This window comes from Oryctolagus cuniculus, chromosome 15 (assembly GCF_051225735.1).
Source record: "Oryctolagus cuniculus isolate XC-2025 breed Fujian yellow rabbit chromosome 15, ASM5122573v1, whole genome shotgun sequence".
NCBI classification, from domain to species: Eukaryota; Metazoa; Chordata; class Mammalia; order Lagomorpha; family Leporidae; genus Oryctolagus; species Oryctolagus cuniculus.
In genome coordinates, this window is record NC_142881.1 from 28,000,282 (window position 1) to 28,010,944 (window position 10,663).

The following is a 10,663-nucleotide window of genomic DNA, read 5'->3' on the forward strand; positions in this document are numbered from 1 at the left end:
CTCTCCAGGGAGTAGCCCTGGTTGTGCCTCCGGGACCAGGCACACTCCTGGGTGGGCTGCCTGCCCAGGTCCCTACTGGGATCCTCCAACCCCCTGCAGAGCTGGCCCCTGCTGGGGAGAAGGCCTTTTCCTTTCAGGAAGCGCCCATCCCCTGCTCTCCAGCTCTTCATTCATTCATTCATTCATTCATTTGTTGGCTCATTCACAGTTCATTACTACACACCAGCGGTTTGGAGGGTCTTCTGTGCACAGGATGCAAGGTTATCACAGTAAGCAGACATCTTCCTTGCTAGCACATGCTCACTCCACACGTCCCAGTGCCGGCCTCCAAGTCACAGCGAAGCACTGGAGCCCCTGGCCTAGCTTCGCCGGAAGGGGTCCCCCTCCCAGTGGGCTCCAGACAGTGCCAGCCAGCCTGCGGCAGACACGCATGCGCAGTAATCAGCTGTTAGAAGGGGTGCAGGCAAGTCTCTCTGGGGAAGTTGCTTACAGGCTGACGCCTAGATGCTCTGCCAGTTTCCCTGTGGCTCCCTCAGTCAGTCATTCATGCAACAGACACGACCTGCAGAGCAACTCTGCCCAGCCTTGGACAGGGGACCGCAGGTTCTTAGCTCCTAAGACATGGCCTCGCCTGGAGGTCCGTGCGGACAGTGAGCAGACTCCTGGGGCAGGTGGCAGGTGGGCTCTGAGGAGGGGCAAGGGCGCTACACAAGCCCTCTGACAGTGTTCCCTGGTGTGCCTTGCTGAGTGTTTGCATTTAGGGTCGGGCGTGTGGCTCAGGGACGGGGCAGCTCGAAGGTGCTGGCTCTGCTGCCGGACAAGGGCTCCCTGAGACACCCTCTCCCCCTGCCCCCAGCCTTTACGCCCAGTGACACAGAGGGCCGTCCACGGGCAGTGGGGAATTGTGGGTGGAGGCACAGCTGAGTAGAGCATCCCGTTCCACCTGCTCCTCAGAAGTACCTGTTGGGTCACCTCTGCCCACCCTAGCTGCTCCCACAGAAGCCGGAAGCTGGGGACAGGGAGCCATGCGGTGAGGGGCTAGGAAGGGCTTGCACAAGCCCCCAGCTTGTTCCCCTCCAGCTGACAGGGGCCTGGTACACAAGGGTCTGTGAAAACTGGTAATGAAAGCAATGGGGCTCCGAGGGGGAAGGTGCTGGGAGGCCCCCCATGCAATCCTCCCTCACCCCCGCTGCTGGGAGAACACTCGGCAGAGAGGCTGGGGGGGCAGTGGCTGGGGGTCCTGCCAGGGGCCTCTGGGCCCCTCCCTCCACATAGGTGGCTCCTGGCTCCTCTCAAGCTTCAGGCTCCTATGGAGGTGGCATGGGGGAGGACAGGGGCAGGTGATGGTGACAACGGGGTGGGGAAAGGGGCGGCATTTCTTGCTCCCAGGGCCTCCATGGAGACAGCGAGCCAGGTGAGACCGGCCGGCCCGGGTCCCCAAGGCACAGCAGAAACGTGCGCGTGGCAGTTCCCTCACTCTCAGCTGCTGCTTCCAGGGGCAGGCCCGGTGGGAGCACACAGTAGGTGACTCGGGAGCAGTGGCATCAGCTGACCTGGCCCCACGGCGGGGATCTGGATCCATCAGACTCAAGCGTACCGGGGGGCCACGACACCCTTGCTGAGGGTCTTGGGCCACATCCAGCAGGCGGCCCGATGCGCCCCCAAACCTCGCGCGTTCTGGGCCCCAAGAGCGCGCGCGAGGGGACTGGCCGGGCACAGGGGGAGGCGCCCACGCCGGTCGCCCCCGCCCCTCCCGCGGGTCCCCAGACCCCTCCCCTAACCCAGACCCCCCCAATCCCAGACTCATCGGCCGCCCCGCCCCGGGCCGCCCCGCCCCCGCCTGGGGCTGCGACCCGGCCCCAGCTCCCAGCCGGGGGCTGCGGGCTCCGGCCGCCCGCCCGCGCTCCCCCCTCGCGCCCGGTGCGGCGCCCCCCGCCCACCCCTCCCCCTCCCTCCCCACCTACCCACCCACCCCGCCGGCCCGTTACCCTCCCGCCCGCTCCGGCTCCTGAGCAGCCAGCGGCCACCGGCTCCGGCAGCGGCGCAGAGCGACTCCGCGCGGCGCGCCGAGCACGACACTCCACGGGCCCCGCGGCGCCGCGTCGGGACCGCCGCTGGGCTCCCGCACCGGAGCCGCCCTCGGCCTCTGCGCCCTCCGCTCGCCGTCCGCGGCCGCCCGCTGGACGCCGCGCTCCCGCCGGGGTCTCGGTGCTCCCGCCGGGGTCCCGGTGCTCCCGGGCCGCGCGCCATGGGCAGCCCCCGCTCGGCGCTGAGCTGCCTGTGAGTACCGCCGCCCCCGCGCCCCGCCGGCCCGCGCCCGCCGCGCCCTGCGCTCACCGCGCTCTCCCGCCCGCTTTTGTCTCCCACAGGCTGTTGCACTTGCTGGTTCTCTGCCTCCAAGCCCAGGTGAGCAGCACCGCGCAGAGACGGCGGCCGGGCGCGCCGGCGGGGACCCGGGGTGGCACTGACGGGCAGGGGCGCGAGGGCCGACCCCGAGACCAGCACGGCAGGGCTGGAGGAACCCTTAGAAATCCAGCCCCGCACTAGCCCGTGGAGGGAGCTGAGAACAGAGAGGTCGCGCGCTGACTAAGGTCACACAGCGAGTGCGTGGCCAGGCTGGAACCTGGGGAGTCGGAGTCCAGCGCTGTCTCCGACGCGCCCTAGCCGGGTTGCGGGAGGAGTGGAGGGGAACCTAGGAGCAGCCACACCTGGCCGCTGGGGACGGGGCCAGCTGGGGCCAGGGCGCGTTCGCCGTCGGGGGGGCAGTTCAGGTGGCTGAAGCGAGGGCCCTCTCCGCGACCCTCTGGGCGCGCTTGTGGCCGGTCTGACCGAACGACCGTGTGCCCAGCCCTGCGCGCTCTCGACATTTGCTCTGTAAATCTGTCTTTATAAATGTCACGGGTCAGGTAGCGCTGCCTCCCTACTGAAAAGCGCCCTGCTCCTCCAGGAAGGCCCGGGCGGGGGGCCTGCGCTGGGCAGGGCGCTCACTTCCCTGCTGCGAGCTGCCCAGGAGCCCCAGGGTGCTGCCCAACAGGTGGGTCCGGATTCTCCCCACCCCGGGCTCGTCCGCGCTGTGCCGGGGCTGCCTGGCTTCCCGGGTGGGGGATGGTGGCCCGAGCCGGCTCGTCGGGGGGGCACCCCGCCCCTGCTGGCTGCCTGGTGCAGTGGAGGGGGGTGCAGGGCCACGGGGCCACTCGGGCCCCTGGGCGGAGTAGCATTATAATGGCGTGTTGTGTATTTTTCAATTTCCTAAAGGTAACTGTTCAGTCCTCACCTAATTTTACACAGCATGTGAGGGAGCAGAGCCTGGTGACGGATCAGCTCAGCCGCCGCCTCATCCGGACCTACCAGCTGTACAGCCGCACCAGCGGGAAACACGTGCAGGTCCTGGCCAACAAGCGCATCAACGCCATGGCAGAGGACGGCGACCCGTTCGGTAAGGTGCCCCGTGGGGCCACAGCTCCAGGAACAGGGGCGCGCTGGGCTGGCGGGAGGCCCCGCGCACAAGGCAAGGAGTTGAGGCAGCAAGGTGTGTGTGTGTGTGTGTGTGTGTGTGTGTGTGTAGGGTCAGCTGCGGAAGAACAGAGGGCAGGGACAGGGGCCTGGGTAGAACTCGGCCCGCAGGTGCCCCCTTCGCTGCCCAGCGATGAAGAAATCCAGGAGGCTGGCTCCCTTTGCACCTCCCCCCTCCATCTACCTCTCCCCAGCTGCAGGTGGAGTCAGGGGGCTCCTGGGGAGGGGGCCCAGGTTTGAGGGAAGCTCTTGAAAGAGGATATGTGGCCAGGGCCCACCAAAGGGGAGCGGGTACGAGAAGGGAAAGAAGTGCCCCCACCCCGGGCAGCTTGGGGAAGGGTCCCCTACACAAGGGGCCGGCTGCTCCAGTGCGGGGAACCCAGGCAGTCGGCTTGGGCAGGACCACCAGCTCCCCGCGGGGTGGTGAGTGCTGGGAGCTCCTGCCGGCCTCGGGGCCCAGGACTGATTGATTTCTAAAACATTCAATATTCCTGCCTGGAAACGGGGCCAATTTCCAGAGTCCTGGATGCAAAGCGAGCCCTCTGGGCGGCTGGTGTTGTTTTTAGAGAGCGATTATTGTGCGTTTAAAAACCTTTAAATAATGACCAAGTTAAACAAGCATGAAAGGAGAGGGGAAGACTCTATTAAAATGTAATAAAAAGGTGAGGCATTTTAAGAGCTAAGAAGAAAAATGAAGAATGATATAAAACAGAAAAAGAGCGAGTCTTTTTTCAGATGTGGAGTTTGAAAGGAGTTGTGAGTCTGTAAATGTTAAAAAAGAGGTTCAAGATTGTTCTCTATGAATCTCTGGAGAGACCCCCGCGTCTGGCAGAGCGATTAAAACTCTTCTTACTTTCACCTTTTTTAACATTTCCTGAATACTTTCTCCTCTTCGCGAGCCAGTTTGGGGGATCGAGTATGTCTCGCTGCATTTTTTCTGCATCGACGTAGCTGACTTCCCTTCAAAGCTGCAGGAGGAGACATAATTTTCCTGGGATAAATCTGTCACTGGGGTGGAAGAATAGGTTTGAAAATGTTAAGCTTTCCAAAAGCCCGGTTGGGAAAGCCGCCGTAAACTGCAGCCCCAGCTCCCCAGACCCATCGGGGAAGCGGAGTAGGGGCTCTCCGGGGTGGGGTGGGGGTGGGGGCAGCCTGCCCGGTGGCCGGGCTCCCCCGCTGGGCTGGCAGCGCCGGCCTGCCGTCCCTTTGTCCCTCCAAATTGGCTGCTTGCTGCCCTTCTCGGCTTCCAAGGAAAGGGAACGAGTGCCCGGCTCCTTCAGGGTTTGCTCCATCGGAGCAAATGGCCCAGCATCCTCGGATGCTGGCGAGGGAAGAGAGGCCGAGCTGGCGGTGGGGTTTGTCTCCCCACAACAGCGATCTGATGCCCGCCTCTGCCTTAGACCTAGAGGAGGCCGCCCAGTTCCCTGGTCCCTGCTGCAGGGCCAGAGTAGGAGCTGCAGGCCGTGGGTGTGCGGCCAGGACAGGGCGAGTCTGGAGCGCACAGCGGGCAGGTGCCAGGACAGAACGGAAGCCCCCACTCCGTCCCTCTCTGCCCCGTTTGGCCACAGTGCAGACTGGGGTCCTCTCACTTCTCCCTTCCCTTGCAGGCAGCCGCTGTGGGAAGCAGACCAGGAGAGGACCCCAGGGCTGGCAGGGCTCAAGAGGAGCTGGGCAGGAGTGGGTGGGAGGTGACACCCGTGTCTCCATCTCCCCCGCTGACTTAGGGCCACTGGGTCCCCACTCTGTGCCTGTGTGAACGGGGAGGGAGGATGGGCTGGCCGGAGAGCACTGCCCTACTGACCTGGGTGCACCCCACTCCCCGCCACTGCCTTCAGGGACAGAGAGGGTGCCATGTGTCAGCACAGGCCTGTCTCTCTCAAGGAGACAAAAGGCTGGGGTCTGCTGGAGAGAGGGCAGGAGACCCAGTCCCTTCTGTCCCATCCCAAACAGGCACCCCTGATTTTCTCCCTTGCTCCCCCACAGAAGGTGTTTTGTCCCCGGGGTGAGGAGCACTGCCAGGTGGAGGTTGAAAGAGCAGAGAGGATTGGGCTGTTGACCGGGGCCGGGGCCGTGGTGACTGGGAAGCCTCAGGGAGAGGCAGGATGCTCCTAGCTGGGCTCAGGTTCCGAGTTTCCGGAAGAGCAGCCGGCTTTGGGCTGTGAGTTTAGGGAGAGCGGTCCCCATCCCTGTCACCTTCAAGGCTGCTGAGAGGTGGCCGGGGTGGGGGTGGGGGCCGACGCAGAGAGTTGGAACCCAAGGTGGCAGGAACAGGGCAGTATGCTTTGACCTTGGCCGCAGGGCCGAGGTCCCTCTGCACCCGGATGTTTGCGGTGATCCGTGAGGCACCTGCACGACGTAATAGGCTGAGGTGGAAGGAGCCTCGGAGACCCTTCGGTCGGCTGTGGAGCTCCAGTCAAATTCGATTTTACGCAGAGCATCGACTTGAAAGTCATCGCTGGGTGGCTCAGAGTGGAAGGAATGGAGTTTCAGCCCCTCTGTGGGATGGCCCCAGACCCCTCTGTGGAATCCTCTCCATAAACCATGATCCTGTCCAATCCCCTCTCTAAACCTACGTGGGAGGCCTGAGGCCCAGGGCTGCACAGCACATTAGCAGCTGGGCTGGGGTTGGGGCTCACGTTTTGGGTACCTGGCCCTCGGGGATTTGGTACATCCTTGGGCTAGCTGGGGTCGGGGGTGGGTGTGGAGCAGCTGGGGTCAGGGACCTCCGGGTAACCATCCCCTTCCCCCACCTCTCCCCCAGCAAAGCTCATTGTGGAGACAGATACCTTTGGGAGCCGGGTTCGGGTCCGAGGAGCCGAGACGGGTCTTTACATCTGTATGAACAAGAAGGGGAAGCTGATTGCCAAGGTGAGGGGCCCCTGGGGCGAGGGGTGTGGGCTGGGCTGGCAGAGCCCCTCCAGGGCCGTCTGGTGCTCTGATCTCAACAAGGTGGGCAGAGGGATGCGGAGCCAGCTTGGGGTGACCCGAACGTGGTGGAGGGGTGGCGAGGGAGGAGGACATTGCCCGGGAGACGAAAGCCATGACCGCCAAGGAGAAAGAGGGGAGGCAGGGAAGGGGCGGGTGGGTGGGGGGGAGGTGGTAAATTCCATATATCTTTTTAACAAATCGCCAAATTGCTTTGCTATTATGTCCAATTACATGGTACCAGCATTTGGAATGTTCAGTAAGCCGCAGGCCCAGCCCCGCGGCCGAGCTCTGAAATGGCCCCATTAGTCACGGCTCCTCCAGCCTCGGGCTCCCCGGCTTCTTGGGCTTCAGGGGCTCGGGACTCGCACACAGGCCTCCCCTCCCCCATAGGGTGGCTGCCCCGGGGCTGGGGGCAGGTGGGGAAACGGTGCGAGCAGCTCCAGCCAGACTGGCGGGCAGGAGGCCAGAGCGGGCAGGCTCCGGGCCCTGTCTCTGCCTCTCCGAGCTGGGGCCCGGCCCCTCCGTAGACAACCATGTGTCGCTGCTGCCCAGGAGCACAGGAAGCTGGCGGGTGGGCTCCGGGTTGTGAGCAGGGATTAGAGAGCGGGTGCCCGGGCAGGGGGTGGGGCCGCGGCTCCTGCCCACCTCGCCATCTGCTGGGGTGCCCACCTGCTGTCTGGGCCGCTGGCCCTCTGCCTCCGGTGGTGGTGGTGGTGGTGGTGGTGGTGGTGGGGCTCCATAACGCCGTGTCTGGCCCCCCTACCTGCAGAGCAACGGCAAAGGCAAGGATTGCGTCTTCACGGAGATTGTGCTGGAGAACAACTACACGGCGCTGCAGAACGCCAAGTACGAGGGCTGGTACATGGCCTTCACCCGCAAGGGCCGGCCGCGCAAGGGCTCCAAGACGCGCCAGCACCAGCGCGAAGTCCACTTCATGAAGCGGCTGCCCCGCGGCCACCACACCACGGAGCAGAGCCTGCGCTTCGAGTTCCTCAACTACCCGCCCTTCACACGCAGCCTGCGCGGCAGCCAGAGGACTTGGGCCCCTGAGCCCCGATAGGCGCAGCCCTCCCCGCCCCGCGGGATGGACAGCTGTCACCCCCCTCGCACACACCAGAGACTCCCGCAAGATGTGCGCAGCGCCGCAGGAGGCTGGGGGGGAGCTGGAGGAGCCCCGGGTTCTAGTTGTTCATATTGTTTGCTGTTGGGTTTTTTTTTTCTGCTGTTTTTTTTTTTTTTTTTTTTTTTTTTTTTTTTTTTTTTAACAAAAGAGAGGCTCTATTTTTGTATTCCACTTGGGTGTGGTGTCTGTCTTCCTTACATTCAGAAAAAACCGTTAGTGGCCTAGACCTGGGATCCCTGCAGGGGCCCGCTGGGGGTGGGGGGCTTGTTCTGGTGTAACAGAGGGGGTCCTGGGGCGGGCACCTGGAGGGCAAGCTGGTGGGGCTGCCAGGTGGGGGCAGGGAGGAGAAGGTTGTGATGTGGGTTGGCTCTTTCAAGGGTGGTGTCAGTGCAGGGTAGTTGCTATTCCATGATTGAAATACTTCACTTGCATATTAAAAACGCATGTTGGAGGATGACTGCTGCCAGGGCGAGCCCCCGGCCCCTATACCTTGTCCTGCCTGAGCTGGTGGGTGGCTCTGATGCATCAGATAAAGTCCCAGCTCTGACTGGTGCAGTGGCTGTCCAGCCTCAGGCCCCGTGCCTGCCAGCCATCCCCATCACTGTCACTTACGGGGTCTCCCCATGGAGACAGAAGCAGGGAGAGGGGCAGCAGGCTCATGGCAGGTCCCAGGAACTCTCCCGCATGGACCTGGGGCTCACAACGAGAGTCATTGCTAACACTGTCTCCGGGCCACCCGGGAACCAGAGAGGGTGAACAGCATGGACTGGAGTACACACATGGACTAAGACTTTAAAAATTAGTCTCCATCTGTGCGCCGGGTCTGTGTAGGAGACAGGCTGGAGATTCCAGAACTGGTTCCTCTCCCTAAGAATTGGACTCCAGAAACGGAAAGAAAAGAGCAGCTGCCAGGGTCCAAGGTGGGGCTGCGCTGGGGGCAGGTGCCAGGGTGCAGGTGCTGACAATCGTGACGTGGAACAAGCTATTAACTTCGGGGGATCTGAGAACAGAGCTGTAGGCAGCAGGTGCTGAGCTCAGGTGCGGCAGGAGAACGTGGGGAGGGGGCCTCCGGTCCAAGAGGGGCTGCCAACCTCCAAGGGCTTCTAGGAGGGGAGGTGGGCATGGGACAGGACCAGAACGGAAACTCATGGGTCACAGTGGAAGCTAAGCCAGTCAGAGGGGGGAAGCAGCAGGTCACATGTCAAAAGGGCCAGGCTGCGAGGGAGGACGCAGGGCGTGGTGGAGCTGGTGGAGGCATGGGCAGGACTGGCCCCTGGTGGGTGGGGGCTGTGGCCGTGGGTGGACCAGTGAGATTGGCATCACAGCGTGGGGGGGGGCCCAGCCCAGAGGCAGGTCTCCCTAAGCCCGGCGCTGGCCCAGTCTTCACAATCCCATCGGACTGCATGGGCTGCCTTCTGCGGGGCCAGTTACTGAGCTGTTCCAGAAATCTCTTCCCTCTAGGCCTCCATCCTTTGGCACTTCACTTGGCATCCCCTTGGGGTGGGACAGAAGCCCAAGTCCCCACCATGGGGGCCTCCCAGGGCTGCAGCCCCCAGTCCCAGACTCAGCCTGTCCACGTGGATCAGGAGTCTCAGGTCCCGGTGGGAAGAGGCGAGGGGCTGGGGACACCACGAGGTCTGCTTATGCCACCTGCTGTGGTCTCTGTGGGGGATGAGGGGCCCTGGGTAGAGCAGGTCTCCCCTGGCACAGAGACCCCCGGGGGTGTGGGGAGGGCTCGAGACACCTCGCTCAGGCTCCCGGGCTCTTGGTGCCTGCTCCTCTGCTCCCCTCCCCCTTTAATTAATTCTGGGTGAGCAGCCTGGCTTTATTGTGCAAGGAGCTGGGGTCTCACTGTGGGAAAAGTCACACCTTCTGAGCAGCTTCTGATGCCATGCAAATGAAGAGACCGTCCAGGAAACGCTTTCATCTGCACGGTCGCCTGTCCAGCCCCCAGCCCAGTAATTACCCACATTCATTTGTTTGAGAGAGCAATTCCTGGGGGAAGCCACAGGGTAGGAGGGAGTCTGGGGGGTGGTGGTGGAATGCTAGGCTCTCCCGCCTGTGATCCCAGCCCCAAAGTGGGGCCAGGCTGGGCCAAGGCTGCTCACTGGCTAGGCCAAAGCTAATTCTCACATCCCAGGCCGGGGACGCCTGAGCCCTTGGGGTGGTGGGGACGGAACTGTGCTGGGCGTCGTCCAGAGAGTCAGACCTGCCCGACGGGGAGGAGAGATGGGGCTGCGGCGGGGAAGAGGCTGTGGTGGAGGTGGCTTGGAGGGTAGCACCTGGTCCTCCAGGCTGTGAGGCTTGGGAAGGGGTTGCTTCTTAGCAGGACCCCAGGCCTGGGACCCGGGGAAGCTGAACCGGGAGCAGTGGGCCAGGGCCGGGCCAGGGCACCCACCAACTTGTTTATCTTTGGGTTCCTGCCCCCAGAGCCCTCGCTAATGGGGTTTTACAGCCCGCTCAAGCTGCAACTGGCCAAGAATCAATCATTACCGGCACTTAGTGGTTTGATAGTTAACAGCCTGAACTGAAGCCAAACTGGTTGTTAACTGTGATAACAACTGATTTCAAGGGCTTATTGCCGGCCCAATATGCTCAGCCCATTTATTTCAGGGACAACAAGCAGGGAGCTGTTGCAAGGCCCAGGAGAGGGTGGAGGCCGCGGCTCCTCTCAGCCAAAAGGCCTGCCACCCTGCCCTGGAGTTGGTGCTGGTCCCGAGGGGCCTCAGCACCCTACACCCTGCGTGCGGGCCCCAGGGGATTGGTGTGGGAGGCCCTCTGCATCACACTCCTCTTGTAGTACTCCCCAGGGCACCCTGGCAGGACCCACGCCCCAGGCCTCAACTTCTCCCTGCTCAGCATGAGGGCTGGACCGCTCTCCCCCACTGCTCCCTCAGCCAGGACTCCCAGAAACCTGCCTCTCATTTCAAAGGGAGCGAAGACGTCACCAGGTCTAGAGAGAATGGGGGCTCTCTGCTCTCCCTGCCCCCAGCACTGGGTGCTGCCCACCGCTGTCTTCTACCCACAGCCGGGTGGAAACAGGTGCGGCGCTGAGCAGACATCACCCCGGAATGCCGCCACTGCCAAGGCCTTAGGAGT

General features: G+C 63.2%; 1 protein-coding gene across 2 annotated transcripts; it reads left to right on the forward strand.

The window, feature by feature from the left end:
- Positions 1-2,051: 2,051 nt before the first annotated feature.
- On the forward strand, positions 2,052-7,641 carry FGF8 (fibroblast growth factor 8). 2 transcript variants are annotated; one of them, XM_089313745.1, is made up of 6 exons: positions 2,052-2,280; positions 2,370-2,406; positions 2,948-3,034; positions 3,256-3,436; positions 6,275-6,381; positions 7,211-7,641. In XM_089313745.1, the coding sequence occupies exons 1-6, from the start codon at positions 2,249-2,251 to the stop codon at positions 7,499-7,501; spliced, it is 735 nt and encodes a 244-aa protein (XP_089169871.1). In that variant the 5' UTR covers positions 2,052-2,248; the 3' UTR covers positions 7,502-7,641. The 2 variants fall into 2 exon arrangements, with proteins under 2 accessions (XP_089169871.1, XP_089169872.1); XM_089313746.1 differs by lacking the exons at positions 2,052-2,280; positions 2,948-3,034 and having other exon boundaries at positions 2,376-2,406.
- The last annotated feature ends 3,022 nt before the right edge of the window (positions 7,642-10,663 follow it).

Excerpts from the sequence above, each read along its gene's own strand:
- FGF8 (XM_089313745.1), top strand. The coding sequence starts at position 2,249 with ATGGGCAGCCCCCGCTCGGCGCTGAGCTGCCT. Across the intron at positions 2,281-2,369 it reads CGCTCGGCGCTGAGCTGCCT|GCTGTTGCACTTGCTGGTTC; the intron begins GTGAGTACCGCC and ends TGTCTCCCACAG. Across the intron at positions 2,407-2,947 it reads TTCTCTGCCTCCAAGCCCAG|GAAGGCCCGGGCGGGGGGCC; the intron begins GTGAGCAGCACC and ends CTGCTCCTCCAG.